A 24,038-nucleotide genomic window follows, 5' to 3' on the forward strand; every position below is an offset into this window, starting at 1 on the left:
TAAGTACATATTACAGGCTCTGTTGGTTTCGGCTGGTTGAGTACAGCAATTGCTCATGTTTGATTGCCAGCCGCGGAGCAGGCAAAGGTGTTGTATTGCTTTGTTCGGTGCAGTGTGCTCATTTCTTCCAGTATTAAACTCCTGCTTGGATTAAAAATTAGTCTCAGCTGGATTTTTCCCTACTGATTTTAATAACTGTCCAGATCCATGGAGGTTGCTCTGATTTTCAAATTGTGAAAGGCTTCTGTTTGACAGGGACATATCACTGTTATCCAGCAGTTTGAAGCAGAGGAAGATTTTCTAGGTTTTTTCTTTTCTTTTTATGTTTTTATTTATTTTTCTGGGTGGTAAGTGATAGAGGCAAGATTTATATACATTTTAAAATGCATTTATGACTTCTTCGCAGTCAAATTTTCCCCATTTGTAATGGGGGGAGTAATACTTTCATGGGTTAGAAGGATAATGCAAAAGGGATATGCAAGATATGTTTAAAGGAGGACTATTGCTCATATGTATTCATGCTATTTCTCTCTGGGTTCATATGGCTTTGAGATGCATGGAGCCCTAAACCATGGTTGAATGCAAGCTACTCCCTGCCCTTTAATTCCGTGCTAGCCCCAAGCGTAAGGCCTGTTGATGTGGTCACATCTTGCACCAACGGAGCGCATTTTGAAATCAGACATGGTTTACTTGATATCTCCATTTTGCTGTCTAAACCAGCAACGACAATAAACAAGAAGATCCGCTGCTTAAAATGGAATCTGCAGTGCAGACAGAAAGAATGGAATGTCCCTTTAGCAGAGCCTTATTAAGAAGGAAAACACATATTTATGAGGAGAAACAACCTAAGGAATGGAAAGGCACGCAAGCTGAAGGCATGCATTTTGTTTGTAATACTCACTTCTCAACATTTCTCTCATATCCTGGTGAGTAATTCTTAGACGTACCAGGAGTATTACGCAACTTGTGTGGATTAAGAAAAATCAGGGCCAATTCACGCAACCGTTTTTAATATGAGGTGAAAAACAATGCTTGAGCGTCAGTAGACGGGAAGATTTTTCATTTCCGTACCGTCGCTATGGCCTCCTGCTGCTGTCCCACAATAGCAGCAGTCTCTTTACATGGAGGAGAGAAAGAGGAAGTAAACAAAGACTATGTGGCCCATTCAGTTTTTACAGCACTGCTTTTCCTGCACACTGCAGGAAATGGTGGCAAGTTTTGTTTTTTAAAAATAAGCCGGATTTTCCGGGGGGTGGGGGGGTGTCATGACAGAAAAACGAGTGGAAGGAGCAGGAGGCAGACAGCCTCACCTAAAGGACGCTCGAAAAACTGTGAGTGGGCAGTAGCGAGTATGCGATAAAGCTCTCGTCTAATGAACCCCTAAGAGGACTGCAGTATACACTCTTTTCTGACCTAAGTGCTAGAGTCGAAGTCAATGTGCACCAGAAAAGCTTAGAGCTCAACACAATGAAAAGTAAAGCTTAGGGCTAGATGGGAGGTCAGCTGCTCATTTCATATGGCAGCATTGGGCTGGATCCTTAGCAGGAGGAGGGCTCCCTGCTCCCCACTGTGTGGTCTCCATAGAGGATCTTGTGTTGCTTCATGAAAAATGCATATGAAAAATGTGTACTTTTAAGAAATGTGCACCAACGTGCTTTAATCAATGGGAGATGATGACGTATATTTGAAAGACGTGCAGACCTGATGCATGCATTTGGGGCAGTATGCTTGAAGATACACCCACATGCCAAGAGAAATTACAAAGCTCATAATTTGATATGGACATGAGATGGAACGGGCGTCGAGGTGGAATTTGAAGAACTTGGGTGAGTTCAAGCGTTGCTTGTAGGCATATCCTTAGTGGTGGGCCAACAATTCCTGCCATTCCCATCAATGTTATTCCAGCATATGAACTGGGATGGTGGCATCAGGCTGCAATCAGGCTGCCCAGTCACTGTTTCCTTGCTCTATGCTGCACCAGAGATGAATGGTAATTTTGCTTATTTTATGTATTCATTCATTTCGTTTCTATACCGCCCAATAGCTGAAGCTCCCTGGGTGGTTCACAAAAGTTAAAACCACAAGTACAGCATAAAATATTACACGAAAGCTTAAAACCACAAGATAAAACCACAATACAAAAATTGCTTGGTTCACATTTCAATGGAAACATACCAGATTTGTATTTTCCCAACCTAAGCACAATGTAGAATGCAGTTGGCACCCAAATCCGTACATTCCCACAACTTGCAATGCAGGGAAAAAGCATACATTTCCTATACATCTCCCACTCCCCAAACGCAATCCAAAATGCATATGTTGTGCACATTTGGGGGAAATATGTACCAGAAAATGTGTACAAATTTTCATGTAGAGTAAAACAAAAATTCACAATCTGATGCAGAATTGTGACAGAAGCTTAGCACCAGAAATGTATGAATCAAGTTTGACAGATTCTCCCATCCCACAATATAACCAACAAAAAGTTGTAGCTATTGTTAACCCATCACACCCTATAAGCGGTTGTTGATCCTGCCCCACAGAGCTGGCTTAGGACTGAGTGGAGCAATCAGCTTGTGTTCTTCCTCTTCTTGATGCTGTCCATTGGGCCAAGATGTCTATGGATGCTCAAGAGGCTTCCCAGTTTCTAGAATCCTCCACAAGGGAATTAATTTATTAACTTCATCCATGTAGAAGGCTTTGCAGAGCAACATAAGGAAAAGAAAGGGAGAGTGGCCCGGAGGCATTAGAATCTAAATTTCGACAGCGGAAGAAAAGGGAAGGTAACAAAAAGGCATTGAGTGGAAGTGGAACAAGGGATGATGTAAGGAAATGAAGTTTGATCCACTTAGGCTTTTGCTTGCTTCATATGGAGATGAGAAAGAAGGAGGAGGTAAATCAAAGACCTCGTGGATCAAATGAGTTTGAGGAAGGAAGTAAAAGAGAGATGGCCCTGCACGGGTATCCCTGGAGGGAGTTCCAGGTATGGAAGCCAGAAGAGGAGAATGGGCAAAGCCATTTGAGAGTACTGAAGGTGCAGTTGATGGTGACTGAACTGGAGGGCTGAAGGCCGCCTTGTCTTTAAGCACTATCTGGGTCAACACAGGCAACAAGGAATTCCATGCAGGTGAATGGGCTGACAGCAGGAGGGATGGAGTGCTCCACCCCTCCTCTGCTGCAGCCAGCAGAGAAACCAGGTGGTCTGCCAGGCAAAGGACACTCCCTCTGCATAGCCTACATAGAAATATACTGGGCTACCAAAAGAGCAAATGAAATATTCTTGTCTGCTACAAGGTATCTCCATCCCTACTCTGTCAGCTCCCCAGCAGGATAATAAAGATGTTTGCAAGTTAGTCGCTTTTGTGGGCTTCTGTACAAGGCTAAGCAAATGTCATGGGCAGGGCAGAAAAGGTAGAGCTTAAGGTCATGGATGAGGCGGAAAAGGTAGAACAGCTCTTTGGAGAGTTTTAATGATGAAGAGGAGTGTGCTGTTGTCTGAGCAACAAGGATTCCTATGTTCTTGCTTTCACGCTTGCCTGCTAAGTGCCTGAAAAAAGAAGATATTTATTTATTACATTTTTATGCCGCCCAATAGCTGAAGCTCTCTGGGCAGTTTACAAAAAATACTTAGAAAGATAAGTCAGTTTTTCGCCTTTAGGCTCCTCCATCCCTAATCCCTGCTGTAGGAGTAACATGGGCTATGCCTAGGGTGGGCATGTGTCCTCTTTGACACAGAACAGCCCTCTATTTTTAGGGCTGCCAGAGAACTGTTCTCTCTTGTGAAGGTGACTTCTGTTTGAAGCATTGCACTGCCCTGTCCAGGTTCAGTTTAGAGTTAATCATAAGGAGGGAAGTTACCCATCAACAGCACCCGGACAGCAGACTGAGCAAGGCTCATAGGTCACAGTCTTCCACACCATTTATTTGTTTATTTATTTATTACATTTATATACCGCCCCACAGCCGAAGCTCTCTGGGCGGCTTACAACTAGTGAACTCTAGGGTGAGATGTACTGTATTTCTATTTAAATTATCATTCTTTCTGAATTTTCCTCTGCACATATAATTTAGCATATGCAAATTGCATGCAAATCGGTATCCTCTTTTGTCTTCTGTTTTGGTGGTTCATAAGCTACCCTAGCTATGCAGCCTGCCCAGAAAAATTGCACTATAAACCCCCACCCCACCCCACCCCACACAAGATACTCTGCTTTCTCCACATATACCCATCAGTGCTGCTATCTGCCATGGGTAGGTTGAAGGCCATCCAAAAGAAAAAAGGGGGTTACTTGTTTTCCTGAAATCAGTAAGGTTGGGCATCTGTCGCTCTTGCTCAGGAAGGATCCCAGAGTGCTGAGGTTACATCAGAAAAGACCCTGTTGCTTGTGTCCACCAAGGTCTCCATAGCCAAACTCATAAGAAGATTGCTGAAAAATTGCTCAAGCAGCAGTCATGAGAATCATTTTCTGAGTAAACAAAAAGCAATGCGAAGAGGCATCTGCAGAAACAGATCAATACCTTAGAGAAGGCTGTCTAAATTATTTGGTGAGAATCTCACAAACAGAACAGGTCAGAACGTTTTCTGTGAAACTGATAACGGCTACACCACTTGGCATCCCAGCACCTTCCAAACAGGGTTGTTGAAACCCTCAAAGATCTGTCTTTAATTGCTAGCAAGGTGACTTAAAAGAAGTTCCCTGAAGTTAAATAACCCAAGCTTTTCCGGGTACACACAAAGAACCACAACATCACTTTAAGCATGGTTAAACAAAACGATAGGCAAATCTTACAAGGAACGAAAACTGAGCATGTGGGGCCACAGCTAGACCTAAGGTTTATCCTGGGATCATCCAGGGTTCGCCCCTGCCTGAGCACTGGATCCCCTGTGTGTCACCTAGATGAACAGGTTTGACCCCTGGACGATCCAGGGATAAACCTTAGGTCTAGCTGTGGCCTGGGTGTCATAATGTCTGGTGTGGCAACCGCACAGGGTGGAATGTAGAGATGCTACATAAAGAGAACATAAATGGGGAACATAAATGTAGCTATAATGTTAAAACAAAGTGAGAGAAGCGAGTCTTTCACTGGTCTCAGAAAAGGCACTTCCTTGGTTTCAAATTCTGACCCACATTGTTAGAGAGAGGAACTGTCACTATTGCGTCTGCAAAGAGCCATCCAGCAGAACTGTTTCAAGTGGTCAGGGGGGCTCAAGAGGAGAATTCAGACCTTTCGATAGCCCACTGTGACCAATTTGCCCAGCACTTTGCAGACAAAATTGCTCGGATCTGCTCTGACTTAGATGCTGTAGTTGATACAGACCCAGTGGAGGTAACTCTGGCACCTGCTTGTCCAGCTTATTGGATACTTTTCAATTTGTACAGCCTGATGATGTGGACAGGATCCTTGGAGAGGTGAGAGCCACCACATGTATGCTAGATCCTTGCCCTTCCTGGCTTATAAAAGCAGCCAGAGGGGGACTGGCTGAGTGGGTAAGTGAAGTGGTCAATGCCTCCCTTCGCCAAGGCCGGGTGCCAGCCTGCTTGAAGGAGGCAAGCAAACATAGAGGCAAGTGAACGAAAATGTAGGATTCCATGTCTTCCAACTGGCTGTTGAGGAAGAAATGTATCCTAGAATAACGCAGCTGGAAAAATGGAACACCAGTACTGCTTCCTGGAGTGGAAAATGGGCATTGGACATGTGCACACACACACACTTCAGTGGAAGATGGTCCCATTAGACAAAGAGGAGTGAGTGATGGAGTGCCAAATGTCTACGGTTTTCTCTCTGCCCCTGGGCTTTCTGGATATTGCTGCAAGTCAGAGAGCAATACAGCCAAAGAGCTGGTACCCTTCACACTTCCATGGAGCGAGAAGAAGCCAAGAACCATCTGACCCCGTTGTTGCGCCAGCTGCTTCAGCTTTCTTGTGCTGCTGTCGTTTTCCATCAAGCTCAGTTCTTCAGCAGGAAGGGAACTGGACTTGCTTGTGTATAGATCGTTGGCATTTCTCCCTTTCCAGCTGCACTGCGGGGTGAAGAAGGGGTGGGGGGAGAAAGCGAGTTGTGCTGGAATAAAGATCTTGCGTACCATTGCAGAAGGGAGCGAGAGCATCGGTGTGCGCGTTACATGCAATGCCTTCCTGTGCCTACAAAGACATTGTCAGCTTGAGCTTCACCTCTAGGTGACTGCAAGGCTTCCCTTAATCCTGCGGTTTTCAGGGATTCTATCTTCAAGAAGCAGTTTCGTTTCAGTATCACTGAGCATCTGTCTGAACCAGCTGCCATTGCCCCGTATGCATGCAGAGCATTCCGGCGGGGGGTGGCACACAGTTCATACAGGACACTGATGAGGCTATTAGGCCTCCTCATTGCCCGGCATGAATTGAGCGTATGCCCCTTCATACCCTTCTTGACCACCGCTGCAAAATTGCAGGGGAAGATCAGTAGGAGGAAGTAAGCTGCCTTCCACAAGCCAGTGTGTTCTTTTTGATCTTCTCCTCTCTTAAGCTTCTGGGAACTGCAGTGTTTCTTGGAGAAGGAACACCCTTTGCAAGAGACAGTTCTTTGTGGCTGGAGGCTACTGCAGCTTTCCCCTAGTGAAACATTGGAGCACATGGAATCTCTCCATGGGGCGGGGGGTGGGGACTTTAATAGTCTGAAAATGTAACAATTACACAAGCAATTAAGTACCAGGGTTTTGGCCACAGGTTTGTAGCCCAAGTGTGCTTTATTATTGTTATTGTTACTACATTTTAGTGCTTTATTATTGTTATTGTTACTACCCATAGCCGAAGCTCTCTGGGAAGTTACTTACTTTTTAAAAAATTACGATTGCCTATCAATGCATGCTCTCTTGCTGTCTCACAAATACAATATTAAAATACAAGACAATGATTAAAAAACAGAAAAACTCTTAGAGTCCAAGGGGAGTATTGGTAGGTGAGGGTAGTTTAAGGGGGCTTGCCAGGCAAGCTTAATTTTGAGAAGTAAAGAGGGGCTTGAGTGTATAGTACAGAAATGTGCTGAATTTTGGGATCCAACCTGATGAGGTTCAGCGCTGAAAAGGTGAGAACCCTTTGAGCAGGAGTTAGCGGATAGTAAACATTTTGCTGCCTGAAGTGCAGCCTGTGCATGTATGAGAGCATTACCGTGCACATGCACACACACACATTCTAGGGCCAACACTTAAAGATGTCTTGCTTCCTTTTGAAGAGGACTATAAAAGACACTCCTGTTTCACTGTATATATATCCTTAACTTTTTGTTGAGTATTATATGGTTGTTTGTTAAGAATTTCACCTTTCCTTGCTCCTTCCATCAGCCCTAGCCAACATAGTCAATGGTAAAGGATGATGGGACTTGTGGTCCAACAATACCCAGAGGCTGACACATTCCCTATTGCTTACGCCCCCGTCTGCATCCCTCGATCTGTCACCACTGGTTTTGCTCGACCTTGGACGGGTCTGAGCAAAATGCCTGAATTGCCTCCATTGAGAAGTGTTGCATTTGAAGTGAAATGAGCAGTGTTTCACGTGAGAGAGCTCTTTCAGGTATGCGAGTCATGGCTTTGCAGCACAGCTGAATAAGTGTGATGACACACCCATTCAAACTGGACCAATGGGGAGCCAGAGCAGCATGAAAGTAATGTAGCCAGAGTAGAGCAAAGGGGCCGCCCTGTCCTGGGGGCAACTTTGAAAGGAGCGTAAAATAAGTATCCAAATAAGAACAGGGTGTATTAAGAGCAGTTAAAATAAACTTAAATAAACTCTTTGTTTGTTTAAGTATAGGATTGCTGACTTTTCATCTATTCTTTTCTTTTTACTGAAAAACAAGTCTAGTTCTCAGCTTGCTTAGAGGCTTCATAGGGGTAGTTGACTAGGCATATCAGGGCTGGTTGTTCAATTTCTCATTGGTTCCAGGCCCAACACAGTGATGATGTACTTTCACAGTGTGATCCTATGAATGTCTACTCAGAAATAAATTGAATTGTTCTCAGTGGAGCCTACTCCCAGTTCAGTGTGCACAGAATTGTGGCCTCAGCCGTTCATATAGGGTGACCATATTTTGGAAACCAAAAAGGAGGACATCATGATTGCCCCCAAGGGGGCGTGTCCAGTACCAAGGGGGCGTGCCCACCCAAACATAGCCTTGGTCACATGTCTGATTTTATAGCACACATTTAAGACAAATCTGTTCTACATAACATCTTAATGTTAAAATCACTGAAATAAAGAACAAGTGAGAGATTCAATGTATCTGAAATTAACTTCACTCACTCCTACTTTTGTAGGTTTTGCTGTACTTTGAAGCTTTTGCTATACTCTGTGTGTTACATTCTCCCCTTCCCTCAAATATCTTTTCTGACTATCTTCATTCATTGCAAGCTGCTGCTGTTGTTAACAGGGTTTGCTATTGGCCCCAGATTTGTTTCAAATTTTGTATGGCTAAAGCTCTACCTAAAAGCTATCATGGTGCCAACTTGCAGCTCTTTATCTTTAAAAATGACAATTTAAAAAATAATAATTTAAAACCTCATTTTTAAAAAAATTCCTAAAAAATCAATGGATGAACGGATCTGTTTCAAATTTGGTGTGGCTAAAGCTCTACCTAAATCCTATCATGGTACAAAGTTTCATCTCTTTATCTTTAAAAATGACGATTTAAAAAATAATAATTTTAAAACCTCAATTTTTAAAAAATTCCTAAAAAAATCAATGGATGAACGGATCTGTTTCAAATTTGGTGTGACTAAAGACCTTCCTAAGAGCTACCATTGTGCTAAGTTTCATGTCTTTATCTTTAAAAATGATGGAGTTATAAGCATTTTTGTTAATTCCCATTAGAGCTGCTCTTTGGGGAAAAAATCCAGATTTCCCCTCCCCCCTCCCGGATTTGCCATCAAAAACCCGGACAAATCTGGGCAAATCCGGTCATATGGTCGCCCTAGTTCATACCATCCCCCTTACTGTACCAATCAGTCCCACAGAAAGTGTAGTGCCAGGCCTTGTGGAAGTGGCATACAACTGGGCAACTGCCCCTGGCACAGAAGCGACTGTTACAGCACTTTTTGTAGAGACAGAACCTGATGGATCTAAGGTTTGCCTTCCTTCCGCTTGGCTTTTATCCTCCCTGCTGGGAGGTTGAGCCCTCCACTCTCTGGCTGTTGTTTAATCCCATCCGTGGGCATGTCGCTTGCACAAAGAGAGTGAAAACACACAGACATGATCACCCTTGTGTTACGTTCCAACCAGCTCTTTGCATCACTTTTTCAGTCTAAACTGACTTCCTTGAAAACAATTGCATTGCTCAGTGAAATCAAGCTCCTTTCTGCAGATGGGGTATTGAATCAAGGCTGGAATAAATTATGGCGGAATTTCTTTTGAAATTAGCACTGGGATGCAGACCTACAAATTAAGCTGTTCACTTGTAACTCTTCAGCTTTGTGTACTTCAGAAATAGTCTGCACAGCGCACACACAAAAAGCCCGCAGAGGCTCTCAGAGCCTGTTTCAGAGCGGAGGCTAAAAGCAAAGCGAAGGGGAGAGCATTGTTTTCCGTCAATAGGCTGCGTACAAGCTGCCAGCATTCTAGTCCGTAAGTGTCTCACTCTGCCGAATGAATAGCGAGCTCCTAAGAAGTCAAGGCCTGCATTTGTATACATCAAAGAGCAGCACGATGAACCATTTCGTGACTTCATAAGGAAATGCACCCTCCCCATGCAGGAGGAAATTGGATGCTCTCTGCGGGGCAAACCTTACAGAGACAATTCTGGCCTTGGCAGCAGGGCTGTTGCCAGGGGTTGGTATCATCGGGCATGGGCTGAGACCCACAGCCAAGCAGGGGGCCCTGCTGCCAAGCCCCTGAGCTGCCTTGCCCTGCTCCTCCTCTTCCTTGCTGTCACTGCCTGTTCACTTGCCTTCTCTGAGCGAGCGAGCAAGCAACAAGGTACGGCAGCAATCATCCCTGCTTGCTTTGCTCTTTCCTTCTGCCTGGGAGCCAGAGGAAGCAAGCAAGCAAACAGACAGTTGGATTCTTGCCCAGACCTGCACATTTTGGAAGTGCTGCAACTTTCAGAATCAGGTCTAAGAGCACATCCAAACTGTAAAGGTAAACAAATTCCAAGCATGTGCATGTAACTGTCATGTCTGCACACTTATATTTTATAGTAGAGCACAGAATCAAAAATAAATTTAACCAAGAGAGAGAGAGAGAGAGAGAGAGAACTGAGGGAGGTGACAGTAGAGGTCTATCAGATTGTGAGCAATATCAGGAGAGTGAATAGATGTTTCTTTTCTCCTCTGGAAACATTTGCGTTCCTGGAGTCTGAAAATGATTGGCAGTAGGTTCTGGACAAACAAAGAAACACAATACAAAATTCGCTCATGGAATTTGCAACCCCAGGATCGTTTAAACAACAAAAGTCTGCATTTATTGCCAACAATGTATGTTTTGAGGATGTTAGAAATGCACATAGAAATAGAAATACATATAAAAATGTAAAGCCCATTATATTTTGAACTTCACCTATCGTTCTGATACATTGTCTTCATCTTAGATATCATTGCAAACTACTGCTTGGCATTTATATAGCTCTTTCAGTGTTCAAAGCGTGTGATGTAGATGATACTGCTGCAATCCTTACCATGACTTTGTAAAGTACTTGGATATTATTATTGCCATATTGCAGGTAGGAAGGCTGAGAGACTGTGGTTTGCCTGGTTGAATTCATGGTAGAAGTGAGATTCAAAACAAAGATTAGCTGACTTTTGTGGCATGATGCTTAGGCCACACCAGAACCACTTATTAAGATATCTTTGAAATTAGCATTTATTGGAAAAACATTTCCTGATTTCTCACTCTTCTCCTATGCTGCTTTCCCTGGGCATTTCACCACTGTTTCCCTCAATTTATCCTTCTTTCCCCATAAACCTATTTCTGATATGTTTAGAAAGCAATCCTTTAATTCTTCAAGGGATGTCTAAAATATTACCCAAATAAGTCATTGCTTTCAGCAGGTGTCTGATTTGCAAATATTAGAGGGAAACCAGCAGTTTGCCATTCCTTTTATATGACCCTTCTGTATATGTCAACACCTGGCTGTTTAATAAACAGACATTTTTCTGAACTCACATGGAATATTGACAGCTGCTTGTATCAAATCAGGTACTTCATTGACAGAGCAATGCTTATAGCTGTTGAATGACAGTTTTGTAAAGCGTGAAAGTCAGGTTTATGGTGATTATGCAAATGTTGATCCATGACATGGTTGAAAAGTTTATTTTTTAAAAAAAGATTATTTATTTATGCATTTTTTAAAAAAACTGAAGTACAGAACTTCAATAAATGTGGGGGGTTTTTAAGGAAGTTCATTGTGTTTGGAGTACTGAAAGTGACTCATGGCATGTTTTCTTGGGTTTTATCCTCTCCTCTTCCTCCTACACTATCCACCTAGGTCTGCCTTATGGATGGGAAGAGGCCTATACAGCAGATGGGATCAAATACTTCATCAAGTGAGTACTGTTATCAACTGCTTGAAGGATGTTAATAGCACATATGAAAGACAATGGACAAAAATATTTATGTTGAGCAAAATAGAAAGTTTTGAAATCTTCTGGACAATGTAATAAAACAAAGAGATGGACATTTTCAGTGCACTTTGTAATGCGTGAGGCCACTGTGTTCTTTTCACCAGATAGCCACAGTGTCCTGCAGCCTACTCAGTCTCTGAAACATCACAACTATGCAAAGGTGTGGCAATGAAATTTAATCACTTTTTTTGAGGCATAACAGTCCTATGGATGGGATTTCCAGTAGTGAACTGTGGGGAATGTAGCTCCGGTATGTTGCTTTGAAACTCTAAGCTAAAGTCAATCAAGTAATATCTTGCCTTAGTTCTTTGATGAAAGTAAGTGTGTGTGTGTGTGTTTATTAAAGGTCAATTTAGTATAAAACAATGATCTCTTAACTGTCATTCCTGCACTCCAAGCTTTGCCCATTTATTGCTGGGGGACTGGAGATGAGAGCCAGATTCCCAGCCTTTAATAAAAAGGAGGGAAAGTTTGTGCATCAATCCCATGCCTGCAATGCTTCTGCCCCCAGCAACAGCAAGGAGCTCTTGCCAAAAACAAACGAACACCCCAAACCAATGTCCCAACCTACGTTAGCAAGGACTGTGTGGTGTTATCCCCCAGCTCACCATACCAGGTAGCACCAGTCCTGCACTGTGATGCACCAGGAGAAAGCCTGAGACAGAAAAATCCAAATGGTGCCCCCACCTTCACATTGGTAATAAATAAATCGCATTGAAATTGATAAATTTTCAAATCTGTATAGTTACATTTTCCTTTTCCTCTGTTTTGTTGAAATTGTACAATAAAATATTAATTATTTTAAAAGTTGGCAAAAATACAATAATAAACAAAATAACAGTTTGCTGCCCTTTCATAGTAACCCCCCTCCCCCCCCCAGCTGCCGTCTGTGGTAGGCTATCTCCGTGTGCCTAATACTAGACCCTGGTTTTAGGGAAGAAACTGTGGCTTCCTAATAGTGCAGAAGTTAACCTCAGGACCCCTGGTGAGTCCTTTTCTGAAATACAGTGCCAGCCCAAAACATTTTGTTGCCTAAAGTGAAGCCCGTGTATGTGTGAGAGAGTTCACATGCACATACACACACATTTAGGGGCCAACAGTTAAGACACCTCGCTGCCTTTTGGACAGGGCTATAAAAGATACTTCTGTTACGTAATTGAAAAATGTTTGGAAACCACTACTACTGCTATTACTCATCATCATCATCATCATCATCATCTTGCTCCTCCACTCAAGATTACAATTCCTGCCTTCATCTAGCACATGGATAGGGAATGTGTGGCCCTCCAGATATTGTTGGACTGCAGCTTCCATCAGCTCTAGCCATATCTGGTCAAGAGGGCAGGGGTCCTGCAGCTTTAACTGTTGTGATGAGGAGGCAATTTCACCAGGTGCTGCATGCATACAAAGGACACCTGCTGAAATTCCATTTTCTACACAACTGTTAAAGATTCAGGAGCCCTGTCCTCCTTTTCACATGGTCAGCCTAGTGAAGTGAGCTGACAGATATCAGGCAGCTTCTGAGCATTTCTCTTTGTCTTTTCCTAGTGCCATTTCCTGGTCCTGTCCTGTCCATCCTGTCCTTAGCGTGTATCACAATGTTGGTAGAAAAGGTACTTCCTGGAGGCTTGATGTAGGGAGGGAACTGACTCTGTAGTCTTATCACTTTGGTCTGAAGGGGTTATGTGCCTGTTCTGTATATTAATCAATAACGAATCATCCCTTCAAATGGTGCATGTACGAAATGTCATCTCCATTTCACAAAAAGCGAGACAATCTGTGCAAACAAATGACTTTTAAAGATCTCTCCTGAGACTTAAGGAGAAGATTGAGAAGGTACGATGTCAAATTTTACAGAAAACATGAAAAGGGATAATCCTCTGGAGATTTTTTAAAAAAAGATACAAAGAATTAAGATCAGTCCCATTGTCCCATTTGTTCTTTAGGCCTCCAGTAATTAAAGGATATTCTTAGTCATTTTCCTTTTGGACAGATTGATCCTCAAAGAATTTCATAGATGCAAGCCCTCTTGAAATGAACATCATGGGCTTGAAAGAGATTTGGTGGCTGTTGGAGGATCTTTAAAGTCAAGAAGTTCAAGCACACTTTTTAAAAAGACTTTGTGTATTATTTGTGTTGGATAGAATCTTGAAAATCGTGGCAAAGCGATGCTATCCAGAGCTCTGCGGTGGTCCAGTGCTTACACAGAACTCTGTAGGCCTGTTCAGACAACACGCTAAGCCATATGCCACTAACCCTTTTGCAGCAAATGGTTAGTGAGCATGTTTAAACCGTGGGGTAATTGCAGAGGCTGACTTGTAAGAAATTATTATTATTATTATTATTATTATTATTATTAGCAACCACCAAGCGAATCCTGCCTGCAGCCAGGAATGGTTCACAGAATTCTTCAGGGGTCCATATTGGTATTGGGGAATGTGTGTGTGTGTGCATCTGTGTGTGCATGATTTAAGAGCCAATGTTATGGTTCAAGCTGATGTTAACCCAGAAGAGGGACGAGAAGGTATTTTCAGATTCATGACAGCCCAACCTCTATGGAGGGTCTAGGGGTGAAATGTAATGTCTGGGGGCGGGGGGAATGAAAGAAAAACATGATCACAAATATCCAATGCCATTTGAAGGGTCCATATGAAGTCAGCTTCATATTTTGCCTTTAGTCTAAACAAGTGGAACCTGCAACAAAGTGTTGCAGCGTGGAGAGCTCTCATGCAAGGTTCCAGCCCGCCAGGTATGCCCTTTCCTAAGATACTCCAATCCCCCTGGTTTTGCACCCTCCTACAATGATTCAGCAAGTGCTCTTAGTCAGGCTGCTTTGGATTGTGTCCACTCACCCAAATCCTTTTAGATTTCCCCCCTAAGTATTTTCATACTTCTGTAAACGACACTTGATGATCTCTCTCTCTCTCTCTCTCTCTCTCTCTCTCTCTCTCTCTCTCTCTCTCTTATGTGTGGATGGTGCTGTTTTGGCTATGTAAAGATCTACACTTGGAGAATGAAGTAGTTGTTGTTGTCATCAATATTATCATAATCTTTTTGCTTCATTGTTACCAGTAAACAAATGCCACTTCTGAGAGTTATTTCACAGAATGCTAGTTGTGACAAGTATGCATAGGCAGATTCTTTCGAAACCTGCACTTTAAAGCTGCGTGATGTTAAGAAACGTGGTGACAAATATGATTTTTCACTTTAACAATTTCACTTTGATTTCTGGCAATTTGTAAAGGCAAATTTCCATCTCCAATCAAATAAATGCAATGGAACCAGGTTTTTCACAGTGACTAGCAATTTCTTAAGCAACATCCAAATCTCTCTCTCTCTCTCTCTCTCATCAATCATAGGCCTCAGGTGATTGACATATGTGATTCCATATGAATTAGGTATCTTTTGTGAACATAGTAGATTCCAAACTAGAGTTTCGAGTGTTACAGTTATATTGTAGAATAAAAGTAAAATAATAGGGTTGTTGCCTTTATTCTGTAGTCATGATTTTAGAAATGATTCTAAAAACTTAAGTCAGTCCCTGAAACAACTCCGTATATGGTATTATAAAACATAGGAGATGAAATACAGTGAGTTTGGGGTCGCTTCTTTGGGTTGTTTCACACATTGCATTAGATTATTCAATATTTTGTCACTCAATGAGTCTCATCCTGTACATGTGAACTGCCTCTGTTTAAAATATATCGTGTGTGATATCGTGAGGTGGCATCCAATTATCTCAAAGCTCTATTTGTGCTGATCGATCTGTGAAGGCTGCTTCATAGTACCATTTGAGGTCTGTGTCAGTGAATGATGGACTAGCCCTTACTTTGGTCCAATCCTTCAGGATAGGTTTGCCATCACTTTTTCAAATTTCTTTCAGCAATCATGAGAGCTGGAAACATACATTTTCAGTGGAAGGTGAAATTCTCAAGATTGCTATATGGCTTCAGTGCTACAGACTGCTGCTTCACAATATCTTATAATGCATGATATATATTTTTGCAGGATAAGTATTTATTTACCTAAAGCACTGATTCAGAGAACTGCAAAGTATGCTTGGTGAAAGCCACCATATTTTTTTTATGTGTAAAGTCATTGACTGGGTTCACACAATATGCTATCCCATACACTCAGTGGTTGAGTGTGGGTTGTTGAACCGCGGGTTGCTGTTATACCATGGATTATTGTGTTTGTCTGGATGCAGCGCGTTTTCCACAAGGTGGCTTGTTAACCATGCAGTGTGGCTCAAACAAGCCACCTTAAGAACCCATGGTTTGTTGTTGAGTTGTTCAAGGGGGTTAACAAGCCACAGTGCATGGTTAACAAGTCATCCTGTTTCATTAATATTCACAATTAAAAAAGCCAAAACAAATTGAAAAAACAAAACAGAAAACAAAACAAACAGAAACCACCAACAAGTCATCCTGTGTAAAATGCACTGCATTCAGACATGATAACCCACCCTGTGGAAAACGTGTTGCCTTAAGACAACACAGTAACCCATGGTTCAACAACAACCCATGGTTCTACAACAACCCACATTCAATGACTTAATGTGGGTTAGTGTGTGGTGTGAAGCCAGCCATTATGTGAATTTTAGAGAGGCTCTCTTGTGCATGGAAATGAGTGTTCATGTATAAAAGGGATACTTTAGAGCAGGGATGGGGAACATGTGGCCCTCTAGAAGTTGTTGGACTGCTGTTCCCTTCATCCCTCACAATTGGCTATCCTAGCTAAGCTGATGGGAGTTGCAGCAACATGCTCCCATCTCGGTTTTAGACTGCCCTTTCCACTATTAGCCCCCATGGCAACTATGGGCCGAACCAGACAAAGAGCCATTCGTGACATTAGCAATGGTGTGAATAGCTTTTAAAAAATAATTATTATAGGCTGTGGGGCCCAATCTGGGGTCCCAGTTGGAGTGATAGGGACTTTAATGTGTTGGCCCCTGCTGCAGTACTGTTCTAGATGAAGGGCACCCGCACCTGTCATTTGCATTGGAAGAGAAGCTTCCAATGGGAGCTTTCCTTCCAGTGCAAATAACAAACACCCCCCCACACACACAATTGGGACCACGATAGTAGAGGACAAAAGGATAAATGCCTTCCTATTCCTGCCAAGATCCCAGTCCTAATCACTCCTTCCCACCCATCCACACCATGTGTCTACTATTCACATAAAAAATAAAATAAAGCCATGCACGCAATTGCTATGTGGTTGGCATCGCATCTAGTTTGACACTACATTCATTCAAGAAACAATAAAAGAGTCTTGTAGTACCTTAAAGATAAACCCTTTTATTCATAAGCTTTTGTGGACCACAGTCTACTTCATCAGATGCATGAAGTTTTATACTGAGTTGGCATTTGTGTATGTATTGATTTGATTTGATTTGTTTTGATTTGTACCCTGGCTGCCTACCAAAAACAAATGGCACTCAAAGTAGATATGTGTATGTATATTTTTGTGAACTGCCCAGAGAGCTTCAGCTATGGGACAGTATAGAAATATAATAAATGAAATGAAAATGAAATGAAATGAAATATGCATGTGGCTGTGGTTGGGAGGGGATTGGTTAGAAGTGAGGTCAGAGGGAAATGAAATGCAAAAACTACAGGCTGTGATGGTTGCATTAAAAGCTCAAGTGTATATAAAATCGTTACAGTAACCATTCGCAAAGCAGTGTTGACAATAACATCCTAGCATTGACGAGCTAATTAAAAACCCGTTGTCTTGATTTAGGCTGCCAGTGATAGACTTCAACTTTTTGAGAAGTTGTATTTCAGCTATTTCATATGGGAGTCTCCCTTTGAAGTTCCTTTGTTCAAGCATAGGCACTTTAAGGTCAGTGACCAAGTGCCCTGGAAAGTGAAAATGTTCTCCCACTGGTTTCTGAACACTGCCCTTTCTGATGCCAGTTTTGTGTCCATACTTTCTTTTGCATGGACACTGACCTATGTAGAATGCAGAAGGGCAGTTGATAACATATCACACTGGAAGAGGAGCAAGTAAAGGGACCTTTGTTGTTGAGGCTGACATTCTTAGGTCCTGTAATAGTGTTGCCGGCATAGATATTGGTGGCATGCAGAGTTGGCATCTGGGTTTGTTTCAGGGTCTGATCCCTATGTTTGAGTTGCTGTTGATGAGTAGCTATTTTAGATTAGGGGGCAGTCTGTTTGCAATGACAGGCATACATACCAGGCCTCTGAGAAGGAAGTATCATTGCCTAAGATGGGCTGTAGATTACTGATATACTGAAGTGGTTTTACTGGAAGCTATGGTGCACACCATTCATGTTTATTTTCATCATTTTGCCATGGTGGTTTATCTCCCAGTTAGAGACCTATCTGCTAATGACACCAGGTGGTGGCAGTCCTCCCTTCAGTGCTGGGCAGCCACCATTTTAGATTTCCCACAATCCCCTGGAGTGCTCAATGTCACTCTGAGGCATTGTGGGAAATGAATTTTTAAATGGCGATGTGTAGGCTTCTACCTCCCAGCAGAAGGGTCTTAGAGCAGGCTTTAGTACAGGTGGGCCCTGCCAGGGCACTGGCAACTGTCTAAGATGCCAGGTGCTGACATCAGCCTTGTGGCATTATGGAGTGTATTTATTTATTTATTTATTTATTACATTTGTATCCTGCCCTATATCATTAAGATCTCAGGGCGGCATACAGAAGTGTAGTGGCTCCCTGAAAAGCATAAGCCCTGCACAATCGAACAGTGAAGAAATGAATGCAGGTGTGGAAGGAATAGGGTCGCACCTATTGGCTGCATCCCCAGACTCCACCCATTGATTTGAATGTGCACCCTGAAATGCACAATCTGTACCCTGCAAAAATAGAGGACACTGACGACATGTCCAGAGTCCATACATCGTGGGGGTGTGTGCACAGGAGACCCTGTGCACAGTGCATGTGTAGAGAACTCCATTACGTCCTTGGACACATTCCTTTCTATGCCAACAGGGCCAAACACTCCAAAGCAAGGCATAGGACGGGTTGGAACTCGGCAGTGATCCCTCCAGACTGGCCAGTTGTGACCCAGATTTTGAAAGAAACCTGCTGTCCAGTGACAAAGCTGTCTTTTCTCTGGAGGAGAACAGACTTGGAAGTGCTTCTAAATCAGATGATCCCATTCATATAACTGTTGTGTATTTAAATAGGGATTAGTGGGATGGTTGGTACTTAACAGCACTACTGCTAATACTGTAACCCTCTTGTATTGCTTGGCTATGACTTTCAATCCGTTCTTCTACTCTCTGGTATTTGGAACCGCGGCACCCTTGAGGGGCTCAGAATGATTTCGCTACTGGTCTCTTTCCGAGGGACAAAATTAGATCCAGGAACATGTCTTGGTTGTCATGACAATTATAATTCCCCAAATCTTGCGGCCGTTAATCTACTGCATCTGAAACCTGTAACCTTCTTTGGTTCTGTACTCTGCTCTGGATTGCAGAGGAACTAGAGATGACTGTGTTGATTCATTAGAAGTTGACAGTATGCAAGGGGGAAAAGAAGGAGTATTTTGTTTGTTGTTGGTAACAGGCTCTTTAAAATGCCAGGTGCATTCACTGAGCAGCCAATAGCTTGATTGAATCCATTAATTGGGATAACTGTTAACTGAATGCAACGAATACTCCAGGAATATGAATATCCCATAAGCCTGGGACAGAATGCTGTTAGTTTTCTATAAATACCTCTGAGGCAGAGTGGCATAGCAGAACAAAGCAGGCTGCCTGAGAAATCAGAGCTTAGAAGGAGCTATAGCAGAACACATTTCTGCAAATAACAGGCAGGAATAAAGCATTTATGCGGAGACATCCTGATGGGAAAAACATTTCTAGCTCACGTGAGCTGGAGCCGATGAGACAATAAAACATCAAACTGTTTTGTTTTTTAATCTTCTGGCATAATTTATGAGTTGCCTCATGAAGTCAGATTATATGCAGATTGGATCATCCAGTTTATTAAACACTCTGTGGACCACTTCACCTGAGGGGAGCCAGACAGTAGCTGCCGAAAAAGCTTAGTCGTGCCTATGGGGAGAGTGTTGTCCATAGAAAACAACCACACAGTTCAATCCAGCATCATTACTCCTCCACTTCCCCACATCTCCAAGCAGTTTTGAAGGGCAACAATAGAAGTATTAACCACCTGTTCTGAGGATACAAACTACTGGCAGGCCATGCAGTTGCAAGCAACAAGGAGCTATCCTATGGGGCTCCTGGTTTGAATCCACCCATTATTAACAGCATAGACAGGCCTTCCCCAGGCTTGTTACATCCAGATTTTGTGGACTTCAACTCCCATCAGCTCTAGTCACTATGGCCAGTGGTCAAGAAACTGAGGAGATGCCAGTTAAAACATCTAGAGGCCATCAGGTTGTAGAAGGCTGGGATAGACAATCAACTCTGTATTGTATTCCAGGAGGGCTTCCACACACAGTCTTCGCCTTCTTCCACCGAGGTCTCCAACCCGGGTGGCTCTTTCGCCGGCAGCAGGAGGCTGGCTGGGAGTTGGGCTCGGTGGCAAGGAAGCCGCCGAGTCCTGGGAACTTTTCGCCGCCGCCGCCGCCGCCGCCTCTTCCTCCGTCTCTTCTGACCAGGTAGCTACACTAGGAGATTCAGGGCACCCTGAAGTGCTTTCGGGGTGCCCTGAAGACTGTGTGTGGAAGCCCCCCAGAGGTGGCTGTAGGATAGGAAGCTTATACTAGCTTATACTATGGAGGGAATGCATTCAGGTGGCTCACCTGACCTCTGCACCTCCAGAATCTCCACCCTGCACCCGTTTCTCTCTCAGCTCTTCCAGGGGTGCAATTGCAAGATTTGCATAGGCAAAATGGTTGGCATGGCTATACTCTCACTCTGGATGCATGGCTAGGTGGCACACAATTCATCCCTGCACAGATGCCACTGGGATGTGTGGCAGCCACATGCAGTACAGTAATGCTCTTGCACAGATCTCATTCATCTAAGTGAAATATGTGTAGAAGAACATTTTGGTGGATGCACCCATTGGTGTTTTGGGTTCTGCCAGTGGCAGTGCCAGACTCCATGTCAACATGGGCTAACATCCTGAAGCAGCAGTTTCAGCAACGCTAGCAAAGGATTTCCATGATAATAAATACTGCACTATTTACCAGACTAAGGTATGGTCTTAGGATATTCAGCTTGTGACTGAATGCGCCAGTGAAAAACTGTGATGATCCTGCCAAGGTGACTGTAATTTCCTCACTGAATAGCACAGAGTTTCAACTCTTGCTGTACTCCCTAGGTGGGTGAAGTCAGCAAAGGAAATATGGAACAAGTCAATTTTCATGCAAGCATATGCATTCTTGTATCTCTTTTAAGGTCATCTGCCATTTTTCTGGCACCTAACTTCCAATTTCATTGGAATCAGAGGATTCAACCAATAGAAATAGCCCCACTGAAAAGGAAGGCCAAAGAGTACTCATTCTTGGCAGAAAGCTTATTTTTCTGTCTCTTGTTTTTGTCAGAAAAATAAACCATTGCATCACAGTTACCAGTATGACTTAGGGTAGGAAGCTGTGCCATAGAATACTCAGTCTCCTGGAGAGGACAAAAAACAAATTACTAGATTCCAGAACAAGGTCATTGTACATTTTTTAAAAAGTTGGTTCTCCAAACTGTCATTTGGAAATGGTTCTGATCAATCTATGTTAGGGTGGTTGTTTCAGCCATGTGTATAATGGCGCTTCAGCTAGCGTGGTACACGATAATGACCATGATGCATCTAAGATTAAGCACTCTTAGGTGCTACTGATTTCAGTGGAGGAATAAGACATATGCTTAACTGACCCCCCCCCATTTGAAATCAATGCAAATATAACATGGATTGCATTGTGCCTGGTATGTGTAAACAGGACCTGGTGTATTCCATGATAACGATACCACCAAATTAAACATCCTGAAGTTTTCAGCTGTGTTGTTGTTGTTGTTATTGTTGTTGTACTCTCCCCACGCTGAGGCCCCATTCAGTCAACATGCTAAACCACGCTGCTTAGCCACAAAATGGTTAACGGAATGCATTCCATTAACCATTTTGTGGTTAAGCAGCGTGGTTTAGCATGTTGTCTGAACTAGACCAGATAGGCTTAAAATATGTTGTCATTGCTGGTGAAATTTCCAAAGTCAGAAAGAAGCTGAAAAGGGCATCTGGCAGTTATGGGCTGGGGGCGTTCAGTACCTTACAGAAGTCTCCCCCCCACCCATCACTGGTAGAATATATTATGCAAAATAAACAAAGATCACAGGATTTGGCTTTTCTCAGTGCAGAATTCTCTGCCATAGAGGAGATTTTGTTAAAAGCCACGGTATGCATAGTCTTGAATGGACTTCCCAGATGATTGCACAGACATAAGAACATAGAAAATTAACAGCCACATAAAGCAAGTTGGCTTTCCAGAAACAACCTGCCCCAGGCAATCTCTTCTGTCCTCCTACCACATTCAACTTTGCCACATTGCAGCACATCATGAGACTAATTCCCCCAAACTAGGTAAGGTTTCCTATCTTCCCACATCCACCCACTTGTTTTCATATGTGTGAAATTTCAAAGGATTTTGCCCCTTTCAAATTTACTTTGTTATCTGCCTTATCAAAAAAGCAAGTGTTGACTCTTTCAGATACATTGTGTACCATCAGAGATAGCGAGGGAGTAATGTTTTAGATTTAAGACTGGTCCTGGAAGGCACGGTTCAGATTTACAATTCAGATTTACAAACTCCTCCTAAATTGAGGCTCTCCTTCCACTTAAAAAATGGGAGTTGAGTCTCTAATTCATCCACTCCCCAGTATCTGAAGAGTTCTTCATTCCAATTTTCTCCATTGGAATTATGCTAGCCTTAGCACATGCGCACACACACAATTATACTTATTTATTTAAAATATTTCTATGTCACCTTTCTACCACGTGGTGGTATTCAAAGTGGCAATCCTATGCACACTAACCTGGGAGTAACTGACACTGAAACCTATGGGCCTTTCTTCTCAGTTCACATGAACAGGATTGGGCTGTAAAACAGCAAGCTCAGCGACATACAACACCCATTAAAAAAAGAGCCAACAAAAACGGCAGACAAAACAATCTCCGCATATAAAAAGACAGCAAGTAAAGTAGCTCAGAGCAATTCCAGTAGCCAATGAGCAGAACAAAAACAATATTGGTGTGTGTAAAAAACAATAACATGCAAAAGCAAAAATTAATAATCACCAAAACCTTTGGTAAACAGAACAGCCTGCTCCCTAAAACATAGCAATGAAGGTGTCAGGAGGATACAGTGACCATATGAAAAGGAGGACAGGGCTCCTGTCAGGGCCAGCGCTACCATTAGGCCAACCAGGCAGCCGCCTAGGGCGCAGACCTCAGAGAGGCGCAGTACTGACATTTAAGGGTCACAATTTTATACAACTTAGCTGTTTTAAGAAAAAAAAACATAATAAGTTCAAGTTTTGTGCTTTTTGTTTTTTCTACAAAACATCTGTTCTGAAAAATCGAGGTTGGTAATTATTTGGGTGTGTGTGCAAGTAGCTCGCCTTGCCTAGGGCACAAAATAGTCTGGCACCGGCCCTAGCTCCTGTATCTTTAACAGCTGCATAGAAAAGGGAATTTCAGCAGGTGTCATTTGTATATATGGGGAACCTGGTGGAATTCCCTCTTCATCACAACAGTTAAAGCTGCAGGTGCCCTGCTCTCTTTTAAATTTGGTCACTCTAGTATAGCTCCTGCAGCTTTAACTGTTATGATGAAGAGGGAATTTCACCAGGTGTGACATGCATACAAATGACACCTGCTGAAATTCCCTTTTCTATGCAACTGTTAAAGATACAGGAGCCCTGCCCTCCTTTTCATATAGTCAGCCTATCCTCAGGAGGATCTCCCTTAGGAAGCAGTTACAAACCAGCCGGCCCCTGTCAATAACCCAGCCACTGTATTTTGAACTAGCTGAGATTTCGAAATGATTTTCCGAGCCCTGTTGCAATTTCTTCCAACCTTGGAAGCGAATAAAGCATGGGTAACCATTGCAAGTCCAACTTGAGCTGTTCTGCCTCCATGTAGCAGAACTACGTCTTTCTTTCTTTTTTACCTTTCCCTATGCAATGCTCCTACTTTACAGAAGAAAGTCCTCCGTTTGAAGGTCTGTCCAGTACATGTCCAGTTTATGGATAAAGAACCTTCAGAAACTATAAGAAGAGAGCAGCAGGGGGCTTGAAGTTGCCCATCAACAGTTACATCTTTTACTTGAAACTGGGGCCTCATCTACACCAAGCAGGATATAGCACTATGAAAGAGGTATACGGTATGTGTCCATGGGCCCCAACAGTTGTCAGTGCACTTCAATACTGCTATAAAGCAGTAGTGAGGCTCCTGCCTCTTATATACTGCTTTCATAGTGCAATATCCTGCTTGCCTGGGCCTACTGCCCTGGA

The 24,038-nt window shown here is 42.9% G+C and overlaps 1 protein-coding gene across 2 annotated transcripts in view; it reads left to right on the plus strand.

Annotated features, from left to right (window-relative positions):
* Positions 1–24,038, plus strand: part of STXBP4 (syntaxin binding protein 4) — a 160,799-nt gene that overhangs the window by 111,987 nt on the left and 24,774 nt on the right. For both annotated transcript variants that reach the window (XM_063119899.1, XM_063119900.1), the window contains one exon: positions 11,449–11,506. In XM_063119899.1, the coding sequence (XP_062975969.1) occupies positions 11,449–11,506 (58 nt within the window). The remainder of the gene's footprint in view (positions 1–11,448; positions 11,507–24,038) is intronic.

This window comes from Elgaria multicarinata, chromosome 3, assembly GCF_023053635.1.
Source record: "Elgaria multicarinata webbii isolate HBS135686 ecotype San Diego chromosome 3, rElgMul1.1.pri, whole genome shotgun sequence".
Taxonomy (NCBI): domain Eukaryota; kingdom Metazoa; phylum Chordata; class Lepidosauria; order Squamata; family Anguidae; genus Elgaria; species Elgaria multicarinata.